Source organism: Tenrec ecaudatus, chromosome 1 (genome assembly GCF_050624435.1).
Source record: "Tenrec ecaudatus isolate mTenEca1 chromosome 1, mTenEca1.hap1, whole genome shotgun sequence".
Taxonomy (NCBI): Eukaryota; Metazoa; Chordata; class Mammalia; order Afrosoricida; family Tenrecidae; genus Tenrec; species Tenrec ecaudatus.
The window spans coordinates 188,106,045-188,127,080 of NC_134530.1; the positions used below are offsets into that span (position 1 = coordinate 188,106,045).

Here is a 21,036-nt window from a genome sequence, read left to right on the forward strand (position 1 = left end):
ACTGGGTTTTTTTCTACAAGTGGATTGGTAATTGACTCTCCCCTAGTTCCTCTTATGTGAACTAATGGCCCACATTTGCAAGGTGGCTGGCTACACCGCATGACAGGCTGTGGACCGGGCCAGGATAACTGTGGAACCCACCTGAGTGGCTAAATGCACAACCTCACCCCTTTGGCAGCCCCTTCCAGTAGACCCACATGTGTGTTCTCTTGCGCATCCATTCAGCTGATGTCTAAGGAGTGTTGTGGGGTTCTAAATGCAGGGCTCGGAGGTGAACTACAAAGAAGAGAAAGACTGTCCTGTTGTCAGCATTGGCTCAGTGGCTATGCATTTGATTTCAGGTGGGGGGGGGCAGGAACAAAGAGGGGAAGACACGCACTGTCTTCTATAGCAGAAGTGTGTCATGCGATGTCTTATGGGATTGGGAAGGATGGGGAAAGAGGCTTGGGGTGAGGTCAAAGATGGTCAAATGCCAATCCGAAAAGGCTTCTTACTTTAGAAAAACAGAATCTAACCACAAATTGGTAAAAGAATGTTTCAGTGGTCCATTTGGGAAACTGAAGATTCATTTGGAAGACAGAGCAGGAGCTACACTGGATGGATGCATGAATGAGAGCCCTGGAGAGGTAACCAGGAATCATGCCTGGAAAGGACTTGGCCATAGGGTAGGGAGACCACTGATGGACTTTATGCTTAACTTTCTGTAAGTATAATTCTCTCTACAGTGTGGAGACTGGATTGGATGGGAGAAGGAACCCCATACGGGTGTTCACAGCAGGACACCAGGAAGAGAGGTGACAAGGATCATGAAGGAGCTAGCAGGAGACTAGAGAGCGGCAGGGTGTCCATCCTCAGCAGAGATGTGGAGGAAGGTCCCAGAGCAGCTCTGCAGACCCCGTGCTTTCTACTCCCCAAAGGCCAGTCCCTTGAGGATCCAAATCTCTCTTTCAATGATCAGTCAGAGGCATCTTTCTCCTTGAGGGATATTCTCACATCCTCTGTCTGGCGATTCCTTGCATTTGCTGTCATCAGACTGCCCCACGGGGCAGAGCTCCTCTGTCCTACAGGGTTGCTGTGGGGAAGAAGCAGAGAATCTCGAGAGCTTTGGGTGGGTATGTCTGGGGGGCTGGGTATGTCTGGGGGGCTGGATATGTCTGGGGGGCTGGGTATGTCTGGGGGGCTGGGTATGTCTGTCTGGGGGGCTGGGCAGTGAGCTCAGGGGTGTGTGAGAGCTTGCACAAGTACTTGGGCTCTTGGAGGGAAGGTGCTATTTGATACACCTGAGAAATCAATAGGGATTCATAAATATGGATATGGATCTGCAATCCAAAAGCTATTCCTCTGAAAGTATCAATAAGAAAACGATATCACGGGCAAGATTGATTAAGACATAAAGGGAAAAGATGAAATTAAGCAAAATCTGAAACAAAAAGGGGAAATAGCTACAGTAACTGTGGAGATTAAAATAATAAAATGCTTCATAAAGACTTTTATGCTACCAAGTTTTAAAACCCAGACGAAAGAGAAATAAGCAAGAACATAAAGAGTACTATAGAGGAAAATATTAAACTCTAGTAAAGAACATGTGTATGATTTGAATAAATATAGAAACCTTCTATGTTTTTAGAAGGGATGACTTAATATGATAAAGATGTCAATTCTTCCTCAGTTAAGTTACAAATTCATTGCAATTTCAATCTAAATTTTATTTGAATAAAAAAAAAGAATGTTATAAGCATACTCTAAGATGTTATGGAAAACTGAAGTTCAATAAGTATCTAAATTAATCTTGAAAACTAATGGACCAAGGTGAGACTGACCCCAGCCATGGTTCTCTGTCGCATCACATGCATGAGAAAGCTGGGCACTGAATACAGGAGACGGAAGAAGAATCGATGCCTTTGCATTGTGGATCTGGACAAGAATGGTCTGCCTACAGACAAATCTGCTTTGCAAGCAGTATGGCCAGCGTGCTCCTTACAGGGAAGGGTGGCAAGACTTCATCCGAACACGCCATCCACTGAGAAATGAAACTCAACAAGTTAACAAGCACAGGAAGAGACATTAAACTCATTATTTAAAGAAATTCACCTAGAACTTCACCTAGCTTTTGATGATGCCAGCGAGGCTGTCAATATTTACAAAAGTGGATCATGCCCAGTATCGGCATTGGGAACCACAAGTCTCCATGTTCTGCCCCAGGGGGTTGACTAGTGAAGCTACGGGGAAAGCAGCACTTAGTTCAACTCAACGAACACGGCCTGCGTGGCCCAGCATTTCCTCTTCTGGGTCTAAGCACGCACATCCCCCAGACATTGCCTCACTGAAGGGTGGTGCATGTGTGTGTGCAAGGTCTTCGCTGCAGCACCATGTGGGATGGAGGGAAGCCAAGGACAAGCGAAAGTCCATCTTGAGGGGAGTGGAGAGATGTGACAAGTACACCCCAGGCAATCTCTTGCAACAGTTGGATGCAGAAGACTATAAATATATCTAACCACAGGGCTGGGCTTTTAAAAATAGCACCGAGCAAAAATAGGAGTCATACAATACAAATCTTTAAATATTTATACTCAAAACACTTTTCCAAGAATGCACTTTGCAAACGCACATGTACACAAAAGGATACCAAGATGAACACATCCGCGTAGTTCCAGGCAGATGATGGAAGGAAGGATGGCAGTGAGAAGCAAGAAGAAAAGGGATACGCACAGCAAGGGGCCTAGCGGCGGCTGGTGTTGATGATAGGAGGTAAACTGGGCAGGACGATGAATGCAGAACTTTCAACAGACACTCGTGCCGCTAGCCAGTTTGAACATGCGGGGGAGTGGTTTCTTCACATTGGATGCTCAGTGTCTCCCTTAGTTATCGAGTCCTGCTGTTACAGAAATACCGCAAGTGGGTGGCGGCGACCACACGTTTCTTCTCTCACAGTTTCGGAGGCTGGACATCTGAACTCGGGGTGCCAGCTCTGGGGGAAGCACTCCCTGTGTCTCCTGGCCCTACCAGGGTCTCAGTTCAGAGACCCTGGGCCCAAGGGACACAATTCCACTCCGGGTTCTTCTTGCGTGCTGGTAGTAGGTCTCCCTTCCACTGCTTGCTTCTCCCTCCTTTTTCATCTTTTGTAAGATAAAAGGTGGTCAGGCCACACCCCAGGGACATATCCCTCTGATTGGATCAGGACGGTGGTGCAGCCCGCCCTAATCCCCTCACGCCAAACCATCCGATCACATCACATCATCACATGACTGCCCAAGGCTGTCATTGCAAGGACAAAGCCATCTGTCTTAGATAAAGTACCATCAGAGTGCTCCTTAGAGGCAAGGATGGTGAGACTTCATCTTCCACACCCTGGATATGTTGTCAGGAGAGCCCGGTCTCTGGAGAAGGACGTCATGTTTGGTAAAATAGAGAGGTAGAGACAAAGAGGAAGGCTCTTAAGAAGATGGATTGGCACCATGTCTCGGACACAGGAACGATTGTGCAGATGGCGCAGGCCGGGCAGGGTTTCCTTCTGTGGTGCGTAAGGTCAGAACTGACTTGGTGGCACCTAACAAGAGCAACAGCACGACAGACCTCCGAAGAATGACGGCCCGGTCAAGTTGACATCTATTTCACTTGTGGGGTGGGGGACCCCTTTCCCCAAGTCAGGTCTCAGAGAGGAGAAAGCAAGCTCTCCTTTTGCTGGACGGTTTGTTCTTATTGAGTGAAGCACACAAGTCGTCTCGCACTAGTGGAGTAGAGAAAACCCTCTTCAGTTCCCCACTTTGGGTCTGATATACAAGGAAGGAGACCAGCAGGGAGTGATCATTCAGCACTCCTTTCCAATAGCTATATTTCGTAACGGTGTGGACTTCTGAGATCTTTTGTTCCATTCCTCATTAACTTTCAGAACCTCAGAAAGGATCCCTTTGGTTGGGGTGGACTCCAGAGTTTACACTGATCATACAGGCCAGCTCAGCCTAGATGTGGGCTGGCCGAGGCCGAGCAGAGGCAGTACAGGGAGACTGCATTACCCATCTCTCAACGTGCCTCTGCAACACCGCTTCCCTTAACCCCAAGGTCAAGGCGGCCTATTTTATAGTCTCCACAGTCTCCGAGGACAAGCTTCAGCTAGAGCCTTGTTTGCTTCGGATAGCATTAAGAGAGACAATGGAACCTGCCTCTCGGATGATCATTTCACCAAGCTCTCGATGCTCTGTGGGGAATATTTGTTTCCTCATTTATATTCATGTCTCTAAAAGACAAGTAGACCTTGGATGAAATTTCAGGCGACAGTAAATTATAAATAATGTATCCCTCTTTTTCCCCCTCTTCCATACCACTTGTATTTAATTCCCCCCAGAATCTTGTGCAAACACCAGAGACAAGAGGACAGGAAGCTATTAACATGATGCAAAGAATGAAATGGGCTTCCGTTATGTGGCAGAAGCACAACCAGAGGAGAAATCTTGATCAAAGGCGGTTCAGAGATTTTATTGGCGTGAGCTCCTCTCTCTCTCTCTCTCTCTCTAAAATGAAAACAACACTGCAAATCATCTCAACTCCTTTTCAGACCATGATGTGGGCTTTTACTTGAAATGAGTCTCTTACCCATTCAGGACCAGGGGAAGGATTGTCGGTGGGTGGAAACTTCTCTGGGGCCCAACCTTCAATTCTTTTATTTTAGAAGAGAGAGGCTGCTCTGACTGGAAATTGAGCCTCGTTGTGACAGAGCAGAACCAGGCCACAGTGGGCTTTCAGGGACTGGCTTTTGGAAATAGATAAACAGGCCTTTCAGCCAAAGTGCCTCTGGTGGACTCAATCCACCAGCCTTCAGTTGGCTGCTGAGCCCCTTTACCATTTGTGCTACCAAGGGACACCATGATAGAAGATGATAGCAAAGAGTCAGGGTGATCTGCTGAGGTCAGCCAGCCTGGCTAAATGGAAAGGCCGGGAACTGCTAAAGAAAAGCTGCTGGCTGCTAGAATGAACGTCACCTCTACATCCATTAGCCCTGGTTTGCTATTCCATATGAAGCTTCCAGTGTTCCTGTGACTTCTTGCTTAGCAGGAGCAGTGCCTACCTATGGTGGCCCTGGCAGCCTTCCAATCTTGTAAGTGAAGATCTCAAAATCCAAACCAAACCCACTGCTATTGAGTCGATGCTGACTCACAGCGACCCCTTGGGACAGGGTAGAACGACCCCTGTGAGTTTCTGAGACTGTAACTCTGTACAGGGTTAGAAAACCCCGTCTTTCTCCATCGGAGCTGCTGGGGGTTTCAAACTGCTGACATTGCAGTTGGCAGCTCCACTCATAACCACTCTGCCACCAGGGCTCCAGTAAGGGAGGATCCTCTGCTCTTCTTTAACTTTAATTCTTTCCATTCTGCAACATGAGTGCCCCCACCCCACCCCACCCCACCCTACCCCATGGGTTCTGATGAATGGTCAAGACTAAGGTAGCAGGACCTGATGTGTATCAGGATAGTGACTTAAATCTGAATGTGAACTTTCCATCCAAACCAAACTTCCAAACACAGGTCCATGTTTTCCCTGTATGGGAGACGAGTCCTTCTCTGGTACTGCACAACCCCTGTGGAGCAGCTGGGTCAGGAACTGCGCGGATTCACAGGCAGGTGGGCCCTGACCTTTTCTCCTCTCTGAGTTGGCAGTGGTCAGTTCCCCGGGAGCCCAGTGTCAATTTAAGGGAGCTTTGTCAAGGGGCTTTTGTCGGTGTCCTTTTTAGGGGAAAGGAATTCTTCAGGCCGTGACAAGTTCTAATCCACGAGTCTTTGGTTGGTAGCTTGGAAAAGAGGACCATGTGGGATGGTGAATTAGCAAGGAAGGCCTTCCACGGATGAGAACACCAGCTCCCATCATAGAAACTCGTGGGAAAGGCCTGGAGGGTGAGCACAGTGACTTCAGCCCCACTGGAGACACCTGCTGTCCTGCGATCTCTAGCGGCCGAGGAGGACCCATCTCAGGGCTTGGGCCTTAGCTATGTGGCCAAGACTTGGCTTTGCATTAAACACATTTGTATGGACAGTGTGCTTGCTCAGGTTGGAACTTAATGAGGGTATCGGAAAAGAACAGGAAAACAGGACTCACTTGAAAACTTACTAAGGCTCTATGCTAAAGAGCTCTTGGTGGCATTTTGGTAGATTTAGGCTAGTGTCCTTTGTCATTTAGAACCAGTCCAGAGAGGGAGGCCACTGGGTAGGTCTGGGGAGCTGAAGGACTGTCAAGTATCTCTATGGGTCAGAGAGAACAATCTCTGGACACGGGCAGGAATGCCAGGAGCTGCTCTATGACGGTAGGTCATACCAGCCAGGGGCTGCTCTATGACAGTAGATCATACCAGCCAGGGGCTGCTCTATGAAGGTAGATCATACCAGCCAGGGACTGCTCTATGAAGGTAGATCATACCAGCCAGGGGCTGCTCTATGCGAGTAGATCATATCAGCCAGGGGCTGCTCTATGAAGGTAGATCATACCAGCCAGGGGCTGCTCTATGATGGTAGATCATACCAGCTAGGCGCTGCTCTATGACGGTGGATCATACCAGCCAGGGGCTGCTCTATGACGGTAGATCATACCAGCCAGGGGCTGCTCTATGACGGTAGATCATACCAGCCAGGGGCTGCTCTATGACAGTAGATCATACCAGCCAGGGGCTGCTCTATGACAGTAGATCATACCAGCCAGGGGCTGCTCTATGAAGGTAGATCATACCAGCCAGGGGCTGCTCTATGACAGTAGATCATACCAGCCAGGGGCTGCTCTATGAAGGTAGATCATACCAGCCAGGGACTGCTCTATGAAGGTAGATCATACCAGCCAGGGACTGCTCTATGAAGGTAGATCATACCAGCCAGGGGCTGCTCTATGCGAGTAGATCATATCAGCCAGGGGCTGCTCTATGAAGGTAGATCATACCAGCCAGGGACTGCTCTATGAAGGTAGATCATACCAGCCAGGGGCTGCTCTATGCGAGTAGATCATATCAGCCAGGGGCTGCTCTATGAAGGTAGATCATACCAGCCAGGGGCTGCTCTATGATGGTAGATCATACCAGCTAGGCACTGCTCTATGACGGTGGATCATACCAGCCAGGGGCTGCTCTATGACGGTAGATCATACCAGCCAGGGGCTGCTCTATGACGGTAGATCATACCAGCCAGGGGCTGCTCTATGACAGTAGATCATACCAGCCAGGGGCTGCTCTATGACAGTAGATCATACCAGCCAGGGGCTGCTCTATGAGGGTAGATCATACCAGCCAGGGGCTGCTCTATGACGGTAGATCATATCAGCCAGGGGCTGCTCTATGATGGTAGATCATACCAGCCAGGAGCTGCTTTATGACAGTAGATCATACCAGCCAGGGGCTGCTCTATGACAGTAGATCATACCAGCCAGGGGCTGCTCTATGACGGTGGATCATACCAGCCAGGCGCTGCTCTATGATGGTAGATCATACCAGCCAGGGGCTGCTCTATGGGAGTAGATCATATCAGCCAGGGGCTGCTCTATGAAGGTAGATCATACCAGCCAGGGGCTGCTCTATGACGGTAGATCATACCAGCCAGGGGCTGCTCTATGACGGTAGATCATACCAGCCAGGGGCTGCTCTATGATGGCAGATCATACTAGCAGCGAGGCTGGACCCAGCAACATGCTCAGGTTTGTCTCACACATGTGCACATTCATGCAGCAGAGGAGACTTTAACATGTGGGTTGAGCGTCCCTCACCAAAGAGCGCATGGAGATTCATGGGAAATAGTAAGAGTCTGACTCAGAGTTGGAACATATAGGTCCAAATGACATCCTCTTTCTTATGAGCATGCCACCCATCTGTGGACCATGTCCATAGCAAATGGCACGCCCAGGGGCCCAGTGCAAACGGATTGCCATCAGATTGATTCTGACTCTCAGCAGGACAGGGTAGAGCTGCCCTTTGGGTTTATGAGACTTTAAATAGTTATAGGAGTAGACAGTCTCATTTTGCTCCCACCGAGCAGCTAGTGAGTTTGGACCATGGACCTTGGGGTTATCAGCTCAATGAGTAACCTACTATGCCACAAGAGTTCCTTATTCAAAGGCTGACTAAGAAAACCAAAACCAAAACCAAACTCATTGCCAATGAATGGATACCAATGCATCGTAACCCTGAGTCAGGGTAGAATTACTCCTGTGCGTTTCTGAGACTGTAACTCTTTTGGGAGTAGAAAGCCCCATCATTCTCCCATGGAGCTGCTGGTAGTTTTGAACTGCTAAACTTGTGGTCATTCACCACTACACCCCCAAAGCTCCTTGCTGAAAGGTAAGAGATATGTTTGCTTGCTGTTAGAGATATTAAACCAATTGCCATTAAGTCCACTCTGACTCATGGTGCTCCCACATACATTGAAGTAGAGCTAGACTTCATAGTGTTTTCAATGGGTGATTTTTCAGTAGTAGATCAACAAGGCTTCCTTATGAGCCCCCTCTGGATAGATTAGAACCTCCAACTGTTTGATAAGCACTCAAGTGAGGTGATGGTTTGTCCCACCTCAAGACTCTATTATAGACATTAGTATACTCTCAGCTCTTAACTGAATTGTTCAAGTGCCTTCCGAGGGCTTCAATGAAGGGAGACAAGAGGGAGGGCTGGGTTTAAAGGTTGTCGACCTCACACTCTGACCCAGCCACTGACTAGCCGTTTGATTTCTATATACCTTGGTTTCATCAGCTGTGAGATCTTCATCATCAACTGTTAAAAGGAATGAGCTGGTAACACCCACTCCAAACCTCTCTGCCCTAGAATCGATTCGATTCTGCCTCATAGCGACCCTGTGGGACAGAGTAGAATGGTACGTTGGGTTTCTGAGACTGTAACAGGAGTAAAAAGCCAAGTCTTCCTCCCTCAGGGCTGCTGGTGGGTTTGAACTGCTGACCTGGTGGCATGCAGTCCATGGCGTAACTACAATGTCACCAGGGCTCCTAGTTGAGACCAGTGGGACATAAACGTATCCTCTGTGTGGGGAAGAGCTGCAGATGTGAATGTCAGGGATTGCTAGCGGTACTCTTGAAAAGCCCGGGTGGCACTGTTGGGTAAGCATCGACCAATAACCACAAGGCTGGCAGCGCAAACCCACCCGCCGCTCTGCTGGAGAAGAGCAGGCTCTCTGCAGCCTCACAAACCCTACAGAGTCACTGTAATTCGGAATCCACTGGATGGCAGAGGGCGTGGGGTTGGACAGCTCCTTTTACCAGGCAAGTGTCTGGTTCTAGGTGGCAGAGCAAGAAACACTTAGAGAAAACCTGAGCAGGAACCTGATGTCTTTGCTCAGTGCATTTAGTTGGTTCCGATGGACCAGAGAAGTGCACAGCTGGTTCGTCTGGTTGCCTTGGTAGTGAGAAGTTTCTTGCAGTGTCATGGGGGGTGGGGGCGGGGGCGGGAAGAAGGAGTAGAAGGAATACTTCCTTTCCTTGGCAGGAAGGTAATCGAGTTTCACTGATAGGCTCTTCCCAAGACAAGCCTCAGCAAGGCTGCTGAAGGAGAGCCACACATCATGCAGGGGAGAAGAAGGCATCTAAGTGGCTGCCGCTCTCTCACCTGTGGTGAAGGTGGTGGAGGTGATGCTGCTCCGCATGGCATCCTGGGCCGCCTGCAGGAGCACCGTGTAGTCCGTGTTCTCCGACAGGCCCTCCAATCGGATCCATGTGTCCTCTGCATCCACGATCAGCTCCTACGTGATGGACCAGAGGAGGGAAGGTGGCAGGGAGAGGCCGACCCGCCAGATGGGAAGAGGGGAGAGGAAATCCAAATCCCAAGACCCAGCCAGGATGTTAGAGAGTGTGGCAGTCGCCTAATCTGGTGTCCAGTTAAGGATTGAGAGTGTAGGGGGTGGGGGGAGTCTAGGTTGTCAATCTGGAGATAGCCAATGGGACTTCTGTGTGGGCATGACCTTCTCCTGAGAATTCTGGTAATTCCTTCTTGGAGGCAGGAGACACACTCTCTCTCTGCCACTCCCAGGGAGACATTGCAGATGACCAGCCACATGGATGCAACCAGACCTCTGAAGCCAGAGAAGCGAAAGAGAGACCCCTGCCAGTGCTGAGATGCTTACAACGCCACTGGACCCAAAGACTTTCTACCCACTGGCTTGTGATCAGCCTGTCTTTGGCTTCATTGCATGTGTTTCATGAGTCTGAAGAGGACGTTACAGATTGGTATCTGACATATGGGCTAATTTCGGACTTACGGACTTGGACTGGACTGGGTTGGGATGCTTTCTTAATGTACAATTGCTCTTGTATATAAACCTCTTCTGTATATATATATGTGTGTCCATGGGTTTGTTTGTCTAGTCTTCCTGGACTCACACAGACAGAAAGAACTGGATGCTTGCTTTCCCATCACCCTACAAGCAGGAGACCAGTCAGCAGAGAGGCTAACTCCTCTGTGAGATGACAGCCACTGGCAACCTCACCAGGGCACTTTGGGGTAAGTACATCGGGCCTAGTATTATATCCACCGATTTTCAGAGGGAGGAAACAGGGGTCAGGCCTCCCTCACTCCCTGTCTATCAGACAGCCTCTGCTTCAATCTATTGTGCATATTTAGCTTCTGCATAAAATTAAACTTTAAAGAAGGATTCCACTATTCAGTAAAGTTTCTAAAGCTGGGCTCTCGCCAGACTGTTTTGACTGATGACATAAAACAATATCTGTCATCTCTTTACTATGAGCCAGGTGGATGTTGCCTTTGAAATGCTTATTAGGCACCACCACAGGCTGTTGAGTTTCTGATCCAGCTCATGGGTGCTCGGCCCTGTCGTGAAAATAGTCCCAGGTACTAATATCGGCTTTGAAGCTCTGCATCGTTGCCTTGGAAGCATCACCCAAGCCTAGGGAGGCTGTAGGGGTGGATGCCCTGCTACCCAGGGGGAGACATGGAGGACTGGAGCCGTTGACTGCTTTACGTTGACTTGTGTAGAGAGCGGCCGTGGAGCCAGGCTCGCTATTCCACCACATGCTGTGGGCCCTGGATGCCTAATTCTTTCCCTGTGGATTGCTTCCTTCCCTCCTCTCCCATTTCCACTGGTCATTTGAATGGGCTTGCTTGATAGACATGGTCTTCCCCTCCTTTCAACAAGATCTCACCTTCCGACTCCCGTCAGTGGACTTGTAGGTCAAGACGTAGTTCTCCATCTCGGCCCGGGGAGGCTGCCAGGAGATCAGAGCGCTCTGTCTGGTGACTTCACTGGCCGTCAGGTTTACAGGAGGGTCCATGACTGCAAAGAGGAGAGTGTGCCTGGATGTGCCTGCCCCTCCGCTTCTGGCTGTTTCATTCCAGAGACGGGGCTCTATGTGCTAAACAATGTGTCTAAGCTGCTCAGAGGCCGACCCTAGTGGTAGCTGGGACAGAAGCATTGAGCGCACTCCTGGGTCAGAAGATAATTGCTTAGTGTCATGACCTTCCTTACAGTCAGTCATTCCTTCCCCTTCCCCTTCCCCTTCCCCAGGCTTCTGAGCACGGCTTGTGGCATCTTGTTAAACTTATGTGTCTTTGAGTCTATTCTTGAATTTACAACGCTCATAACTTTGTCTAATGTTCCCATGGTCATGACTCCTCCCAGCATCTCGTGCCTGTATTTCTAGATACTTTAATATCTGTTATGAATTAAAATGTGTCTCCCCCAGAATCCTAATCCTTACACCTATGGATACAATGCCATTTGAGAATAGGACTTTCTTTGTTACATGAATGAGTACAAAGTACACGCTCAACCGAATAACTTCTGATTCATAGCGAGAGCAAACTAGACTCAGGAACATGTATAAACACGAAGATCACCAAGGAACCAAGGAATGCCGGGCTACAATGTCACACTAGTCCCCGACTCAGCGAACAGACAGCCCTCCTCTAGAGCCGGTGCCCTGAATTCATACCCCTTGCCTCCTAAAATGAATGTCTGCTCTTTGAAGCCACTCATCTGTGGTAATTCCATTACAACCACTCCAGGAAGCTAAAACAACAGTCAACAGATTTTTCTGGCGAAGTACATAGCCAGCCTTGGTCCCTCTTGGCCTGCGTCTACGGCACTCACCCAGAGGCTGGTGGGAGCAGAGGAGGGCTGCAAATATCGAGGTGACGTAGAGGAGCTACCTCTCCCTGTCAGTGCCAGCTGGCCTGGAGTTCACCACAACCGTCATAGCTCCTAATGTCACAGCTAAAAAGCCTGTGGACTATAAGCTAGTCCACCATGAAGGAGCCAATCATCCCATCCCCAAAGCCTTCAGAGAGAGCATATATGCAGTTGACTACATACTCACAGGTAGAGAAATTGGTGCTGACGGTGCCACTGGTGAGCGGCCCGGTGGTGGCATGCATGGTGACAGTATAGTGGGCACTAGGGAGCAGGCCAACAAGCTGGAACTCCTCACTGACTCCATCAACCACGATGGTCTCTCCAGCAACTGAAATCAGATCAACACGAATAAGGATCGAAAAAGACTATTCAACGTAAGCAAGACAAAACCAAAGGCATTTTGCAACTCTCTAATGGCAAAAATCTGTAAGAGGCCGTATAGTTTAGCATCTTATTCTATGCAAGCGTCCCCCACTCATTCCTTTTTAACGTTTTTATTGAGAAAATATTCCCTATATGGTATTACAGCTTAAATTCTGAATACCCTATTTACAAAAGGCTGTGGGTAGTGGTGACAGCCCTAAATCCATTTGCAGGGTTCCCACATAGATTAAGCCTCCGTTGAATGCTTTCTGATCATGAACCAAGGGTGTAGATAATCTTGCCCTCAGGCAGAGTGCCTTGGAAAGTAGATTCCTCCACCTCTCTCTAGCCAGCCCATGAAGGGGCAGTCTCTCTTAGGGGCTTGCCTGGGTGTGTCCTTACTGGGGATAGTAGTGTGTGTGTGTGTGTGTGTGTGTGTGTGTGTGTCCACACAGTCATGCCCTACTAATCTCGCCCTAACATCCCTTAGTCAGAAGGTCCTGGACCAGTCTTATAAGCCCTTCTATCTAAGCTCATGTACACGTCCCCATCATGGTCCTGTTCCTGCTTCTGTACTCCCACCTGGAAACCAAAAAACCAAACTCACTGCCACCAAGTGGATGCCAACTCATAGCATCCCTCTAGGACAGGGTAGAACTGTCCCTGTGGGGTTCTGAGATGGTAACTCTTTATGGGAGGAGAAAGCCAGGCCTTTCTTCTGCAGAGCCCTTCATGGTCTTAAACTGCTGTCCATGCAGTTAGCAGCCCAATGTGTAACCACTGCACCACCATCACCTGTAACTGTGATGCATCGATCTGCCACCCATCATGAATTTGTGACAGTGCCCTTTGTCCCATTCCCTATTTATCTAGCTTGTTGATTGTGACTCCTTAGACACCATTTCGACCTTGTGCTAAAGGTCTCTCTCATCTGGGTGACGTGCCTGTGTCTTTGTATTATCTTTCTCTCTCTTAAGACTTATTAAATGTCCTCCTTAAATTATATTTGAGATTGGGGTCCCTTTTGTGTCCTAACACAAGATGAAGACCGAATTTTGTTCTCTAGAACTTCTGTTCGGGCCTCGGGAGTTACAAAGAAAAACATTAATTCTTTGTCTACATTAACCCTTGATTCCCACCACTCCTGCTAACCAACATATCTCTTCTTTAGATGAAGAAAAGTGGGTTCTTAAGCCATTTGCTCTGCACTGAGATGGCTTGTCACAGCGGCTACAACAATGCATTTAAACAGCAAGAACGGTGAGGACGATGCAGGACTGGGCGGGGTTTTGTTCTCTTGTACATCGGGGCCACTACCTAAAACCCAAAACCCCATTTTAAGTGGGCACACTGCCCACCCCCCTAAGATCCTGCTTGCTTTTCTCTACACAAGAAACAGTGGATCTGTGCCCCTTCTGAGATGCAAAAACCCAGATGAGAACTGAAAACAACTGATAGGCAACTGACCCACGAAGCAAACAGTATCTGCCTGTGCTTCCATCTGGGCCATCTGCATGATGTCATTGTGCTTTTAACAGCTGTGAGATGCTGTTCTTAGAGGCAGAGATGATTGCCAACCAGGGAGCTTGTTCGAAATCCCCTCCTCGACTTCATGTAGCAGGTGCTTTCAAACCACTGGGCAGAACTTTCTAACAACCATACTTTGCCTTGTGGGTTGCATTTGGGACTAGTCTTTCTGTTGATTAAAATGTTTTTGAATTTTGGATCCTATCTCTCATAGTGTTGTTTTATACATGAATTCAGTAAGCATGTCTTCCTTATTTATTCAAGCGATTGCTAAAACTGTCTCTTAGATTGGGGCCAATTTTGTCGTGGCAGGAGACTACCGAGTCACCCAGCATTTGACAAATGGTGCCAGGTGCATTTCCAAACCAGGTAAGGCCTGAAGTTTCATGTTGATTATTGTCTAAAGGCAAAGAAAGGCATATTAACAAGTTAAAATTCCAAAAACTCTTTGGCTGAGACCAAATATTTTTAGTCTCCTCCTTTGCTCCATCTCACCCTCTCTCATTCAATACTTCAGCCACATGCCCTCTTACACCTCTATCAATGCACCCAGGATGCTCTTTTCCCTGGATTCCCTACTTTTCTTTTCTCTATTTTAAAAATTATCCAAGACCTGCCTCCTTGCTTCCCTGAAGCTCCCCCAGCCTAAAGCATAGCATGCCATGGCTGCGTTCTATTGTCCTCTATAATGATAGCCCTCGCCATGACTTGTAAATGTTCATTTCTCTGAGTTGCCTCTCAGCAGTACGTTCTGTGTTTTGTCTCAGAATCCCTCTTTCCCTGTAGAGTATCTGGCGTACGGGAGGTCATCAAAAGTATTTGTTGAAGAAGGGGAGTTAAGTGCCATCAGGAGATTGTGCGCTTTGCACCTGACTGCCTTGGGAGAAGAGGAGGAGCTGTGACAGAGGAGCGAGTGCTGAAAGTTGAACATGTCCAACTAGGCAGCATGTGGGGAGAGGGTTTTCTGAAGGAGGAAACAGCCTGTGAAAATGCATCAAAGCTGGTGAAACCCTGGCCTTGCGAAGAAATGAAGGGTCACAACAAGCAAGAGGAGATGCAACCTGCTCACACAGTAGGGGTCGGATGTAGCCATGACAATGACCTTTCACTCTTTGAGCAGGCTCATCCAGTCAGCTATCATTCCAGCTAAGATCAAATACAGACCATAATGCAATTTTCTATCTTAAGAGATGAAGAAATAAGGTTTTAATTAATGCCTATCCAATTTACCAATACACAGCCCCCTCCAACCTAAAGTATTTCTTGTTTTGTTAAAATTATTTTTAGTGAATCTGTGATGGCCTATAGTAAGCACTGATTCCTTTTCTAATTTGCTTAATATTCTATTTTAATTTTCACTCTTCCAACTTGGACAATGAGTTTACGTCTTGGTTGCATATTGAATTGGATTTCTCTGCCATTTGTGAAAATCCAGACACCTGTACATCATCTGTCTTGGGGAACTCCTGTTCTTGGAATTGCTGAATACAGCCCACAGCATTCTGTGCTTACATGTATCACCGAAGCAGGGGGATCAGTTTCACTAATTTTCATGTTCTTCTATATATAAGAATAACACACTTGGACTACCCAACAGTAGTTTGCGTTGAGCTTCTCTATTCTGCTTCCAATGGGGTAAGGTGAACAAACGTGGTGAAGAAGGAATTGAAAGTCAAGATTGTATGTTGGTTCGACTATTGGAGCTGGGTTTGGGCGCAGCCACGGGAATGAGAGAAGAGCATACTAGTTCTGGATTCCCTGTTACTTGTTGTGATGCATTACTGCCTCCAAGCAGGGTCCTCTAACTTCCGTGTTTTTCTTACTCTGCAAATATCTAGACGGCCGCTTTCTCATCCTTGGCATTTTAGGCAAGTCTTACCTTGTATTGAGTTGTTCTTTATTTTTTGTTTGTTTATGTCCCTCCTTTCACCTTTCAGACTCACCTTTCGCCATTCTTATAGATTATACAGAGTTTGAGGCCATCTGGAGGAATTCAATGCATAAGCAAAATGGGGACACTTCTCATGTACCCCTTAGACTGACATATGTCCTTGCACGATCTGTTGGTTTCACCCCCACCATTCCCGCCTTCCTGGTCTGTGCTGTCCATGCCTACCTGGAAAGTGTGTGAGGACAATGACATAGTTCTCCACTTCACCCACAGGAGCTTTCCACTGCAGCAAGGCTTCGGTGGGAGTGATGTTAGTAGCGATCAGATCTACAGGGTTGTCCATGGCTGAAACGGAACAGGAGCGATGAGTTCAAGCTAAGAGGAAGAGAGCTGCAGGATATAACTACACCAGATTCTTTAAATTTCTTTCTTTCTTTCCCCCCTTTTAAAAATCAATTTTTGGGAGCTCATACAACTCTTATCACAATCCATCGAGCTATCCATTGTGTCAAGCACATTTGTACATGTGTTGCCATCATTATTCTGAAAACATTTGCTTTCTACTTATGCCCTTGGTATCAGCTCCTCATTTTCCCCCTCCTTCCCTCCCCACTCCTCCCTCACAAACCCTTGATAATTTATAAATTATTGTTATTTTGTCATGTCTCACACTGTCTGACATCTCCCTTCACCCACATTTCTGTTGTCTGTCCCCCAGGGAGGGAGTTATATATAGATCCTTGTGATTGGTTCCCCCTTTTTACCCCACCTTCCCCTTCCCTCCTGGTATGGCTACTCTCGTTATTGGTCCTGAGGGATTTGTCTGTCTTGTATTCCCTGTGTTTCCAGTTCCTATCTGTACCAGTGTACATCCTGTGGTCTAGCCAGATTTGTAAGCTGGAATTGGGATCATTTATAGTGAGTGGGGTGGGGGAGGGAAACATTAAAGAACTAGAGGAAAGTTGGATGTTTCATCACTGCTATACTGCACCCTGACTGGCTCATCTCCTCCCTGAGACCATTCTGTAAGGAGATGTCCAACTGTCTACAGATGGGCTTTGGGTCTCCATTCCACACCTCCTCATTCACAATGATATGATTTTTTGTTCTTTGATACCTGATACCTGATCCCATTGACACCTCATGATCACACAGGCTGGCGTGCTTGTTCCATGTGAGCGTTGTTGCTTCTGAGCTAGATGGCTGCTTGTTTACCTTCAAGCCTTTAAGACCCCAGATGCTATGTCTTTTGATAGACGGGCACCATCAGCTTTCTTCACCACATTTGCTTATGCACCCGCTTTGTCTTCTGTGATTGTGTTGGGAAGGTGAGCATCACGGAATGCCAGTTTAATAGAACAATGTGTTTTTGCATTGAGGGAGCACTTGAGAAGAGGCCCAATATCCATCTACTATTTTAATACTAAACCTATAAATATATGCACATAGATCTATTTTCCCATCATATATAAATTTATTTACATATGAAATATGACAGATTCTTATCTCAGGAAGTTCCCCCCATTGTGCACTCTGCTTCAGTCCTGCACAAAGTAGTGGAGTGAATGGAGACCTCTTCCCTGTCTCACCTTCAATTCTTTCCTCTTTGCACATCCTCCTTCCTTCCTCCCAAGTACCCAGTTCCCCCTCCCCCCCATTGCTGTAGCTCTTCTGCTCCGTTTATTCATGAACATCTATGTACCCAGCACTATACCAGGTGTTGTTGGAGACCCCACAGTGGGATGCTTCCTCTCTGCCTGACATTTAAAGATAGATGGAATAATTAGAACTCATAGTAGTGTTTCTATTTTGCAATTTTCTAAATGTTGGGGGTGTGCCTTGTGAAAGCTTTCCATTGATGAACTTCAGGAAGTATAGTGGGTGCTCCATAAGTTCAGGGGCATCCCTGGCACCCAGAATTTAGAAGGTACTAGATAAATGTTGTTAGTGTGAATGAATAAGACTCAAGTTGTCCCTTAATCTCACAAGTGATTATTGCCTTCTTGCTTGCTCCACTCAGTCCTGAGTCCTGAGTATGTGTGTGCATGTGCATGCGCATGTGTGTGTGTGTGTGTGCGCGCGTGTGTGTGTGTCATAGAGTGTCAGAGTGGGGACTCTTCCACACTTAGGGAGGTCAAAGTACAGATGCCAAGTTTACTTATTCTGGGACCATCTTCTCAACTGCTCTTGCCCTAAGCCTTTGCTCTGACTGCCTTCCACAATGATGAGATTGCTCTAAAAAAATGGATGTTACTCCCATCATTTGGGCATCAGCTCCTTCTAAATTCATATAATTTACTTTGTAGGACAAGAAAGAATCTATTGTTGGTTTAGCTCTGTTCTGAAATTAAATGCCACCCCCCCTTCATTTGTCCATGTCTTTCATCTCAAAGCAACAACCAGGAAATATTTCTATAATGTTTTGAATTTGAATTGTATGCATAATCTATGCCTTCAGATAAAATCCTTGGGAGACACTGGTGGTCTTGATCTCTCTGACATTAAATATGATACCTTGAAAGAGTATTCACTTCCGAAAGGTATAAAACCATTGACCCCAAGTTAAAACAACAACAACAGAATAAGTCACTTGGTGGGCCATCTGGCTTGGGTCGTTGCCACTACAGCTCTGCCTGCACTTGCATGAGGGCAGGTAGGATAAGTAGTGCATTGAAGACCTGGTTTACGCATGCTTGCTCCCTGTGACCAGGGCCCCAAGGAATGCATTTCAGACCCAAGTTCTGATCTCTTGCCTAGGAGTAAGAGGTTCTTGAAATCTGTTTTACTGCCTTGAGTGAGTAAAAAGCCTGAGTTTCTAGAAATTCATGGATGGTGGGACCTTGCCTGGATTTCAATTCCTGGTGCTCCTGAGTGTGCAGAGTTGAACTGCTCTATAGGGCCTTCAAGGTTGGGGCCCTGGGAGTGGGATGGGGGTGGGAAGCAGAGTGCCAGGCCTGCCTTCTGAGGCGCCTCTGGGTGAACCTAACCACGAACTTTTGAGCTAGTCGTAATGCTTGACTTTTGGCATCACTTAAGGTCTCCTTAAGAAAGTGGACAGCAGCTTCTTTGGGCTCACTGGTCATGACTCCTGGCCAGTACTTGTTGATACTTCCATGACCATAGTACTTTAATAGGGAGTGTAAGATTACATTAAAGCAATAAACCTGGCTGGGGTGTCTGAAGTTGCAGGCCTGGAAAGAGACTGGGGAAGATTAGAATATCTTGTGGAGTTTTCAGAAGACATTTTTTTGTTGTTAAATTCTGAGGGAATAGAAATTCAATCTTTGTCTTCAAGATCCTGTCTCCAGACTTGTGAAAGAATCTACAGAAGTCATCAAGAATTCCAAGGCACCTTTCCCTCATCCAAGAAATGCTGTTTTCAGAGGTAATTAAGCAACCTCAGGAAACCCAGGTGCTCTCCTAATGAGGCCTGCTGGATCATTTCCCAGGCACTCTGGAAATGATAACCAGGTCTAAGGGCTAGCTATCCCTGTGGTGATTGCTACAGCAAGTCTGTGCTCGTTCTGCATGGTGGGCTGACAGGGGGGTGAGGGGGGCTGTGAGCTGCCGAAGGGGCTCTCCTCTCGGGCTCATCCCAGGGCTTTTGTTTCTCAGAAGGAGGTCCATGCCTTCTTCCTCTCCTGAGCTCAGAACTAGAGCAGAGGCAGTGGGCCACCTGTGGTCAAAGCCCTTCCTGACTCCAACGGCTGATATGGGTGTAGCAGCCCTTTCCTCCTCGAAACCTTTTCACCAATCACATGGATTTAGCCGGCATGATGCCGAAGTCTGGGCTGGAGTTGCCTTTCATCGTGGGTCTTTGAAAGGTCACGTCTCAGAAGGGCAATTCCCGACCAGAACCAGTAAGACTTCTACAGAGTGACTCTCTACCCTTCTAGCTAGTGTTAGGCAGGAATGTCTGTGGGGAGAGAAAGAATTTGCTCTGCTTGCCACTGCATGCCGGACAAATGCCCAGAAATGCAGCCTTAGACTCCAGGACCAGGTCCCTTATTAGCCAACTTCCCCCTTTGTCCCTTCTCTTGGTTGCTTGGTCAGGACTCTAGAGGATGCCCAGTGGGCCGGCGCATATACCTGTGTGCACGAGAGTACAGATGCGCTCACTCTCCTCCCGGCCTCGCACGCTGTTGAGGCTGATTTCATACTCGGTCGCCGGGTACAGCCTGCTGATGGTGAACTCGGTCACCGTGTTGGGCACTACGGAGCTGTCCAGTCGTCCCACTGAGGAGAGTAGAGCCCACAGTTAGAAGTCAATACATCTCTCCTCAGTGCGGCTCCTGGTACAGTCCATGTCGGAGCGCACAGTAGCACACCGTCATGAAGCACAGAAGGGTGAGGGAGACAGCACCCCGCGCAGGGAAGGGAAGTGCTTCATGGACAGAACATGTTGGAGCCTGCAAAGACCTCACATGCTGGTCTCACACCCTCATTTGGAGCACAGACAGAAGAACCAGTTGTTAGCTGGTTTTTGATAAGTTGGTCTTCTTGGAGGCCATGACCTGAAGGCAGCATAGAAGGCAGGGCCACCAAGAGAGTTCAGTTCAGAGACAAGATCGCCTCAGAAGCTGTTGTACACCCTCACTGTAAGTGTGCGTGCCCTCCACTTCATTAATGATGCCTCGTGCACCTGCCAGACTGGCAGGATGCGGGGGAGGCCAAGGCCAAGTTTCTCTGACTCATGACTTGGCCGGAGTGGCAGAAATAGGGCCATGCCACTTGTGGTTCCCTCCAAGATACCATCTGGCTATGGTGGATCTTTAGTTTTCCCTCAGCGTACTCGTCTTGAACTCTGGCCTCTCTAGGAAGTGTATGTGACCTTGGGTCTGGGAAGATTCTTTTGAGGATCTGTCTTTCTCTTTGTACCACATAGACACCCGTGATGGGTTACCCCCAGTGACGAAGAACCTGTTTTCTGGGTGAATATCTCAAGCCGGTTGTGAGAGGAGGTGGTGAGCGCAGGCTGTTCTGGGCTGCTCCTCATTAAAACAAACACATTCCAACGGAGCCCACCGCAGAGAGAAGGAACCATGCGAGTGGGGGGTCGGGTGGGGGTGGTTGGTGTCCTCGGAATAGGTTGATTCTCCCACAATCATGTGTACCCAGCTCCAAAGCCCATTCATCTTT

General features: G+C 47.9%; 1 protein-coding gene across 1 annotated transcript in view; it reads right to left on the reverse strand.

Moving 5' to 3' along the window:
- The window catches only part of TNR (tenascin R), an 82,744-nt gene that overhangs the window by 15,231 nt on the left and 46,477 nt on the right, over positions 1-21,036 (reverse strand). The window contains exons 12-16 of the mRNA XM_075541246.1: positions 19,987-20,133; positions 16,123-16,242; positions 12,301-12,444; positions 11,128-11,258; positions 9,578-9,710 (exon numbers count right to left, since the gene is read on the reverse strand). Coding sequence (XP_075397361.1) covers positions 9,578-9,710; positions 11,128-11,258; positions 12,301-12,444; positions 16,123-16,242; positions 19,987-20,133 — 675 coding nt within the window. The remainder of the gene's footprint in view (positions 1-9,577; positions 9,711-11,127; positions 11,259-12,300; positions 12,445-16,122; positions 16,243-19,986; positions 20,134-21,036) is intronic.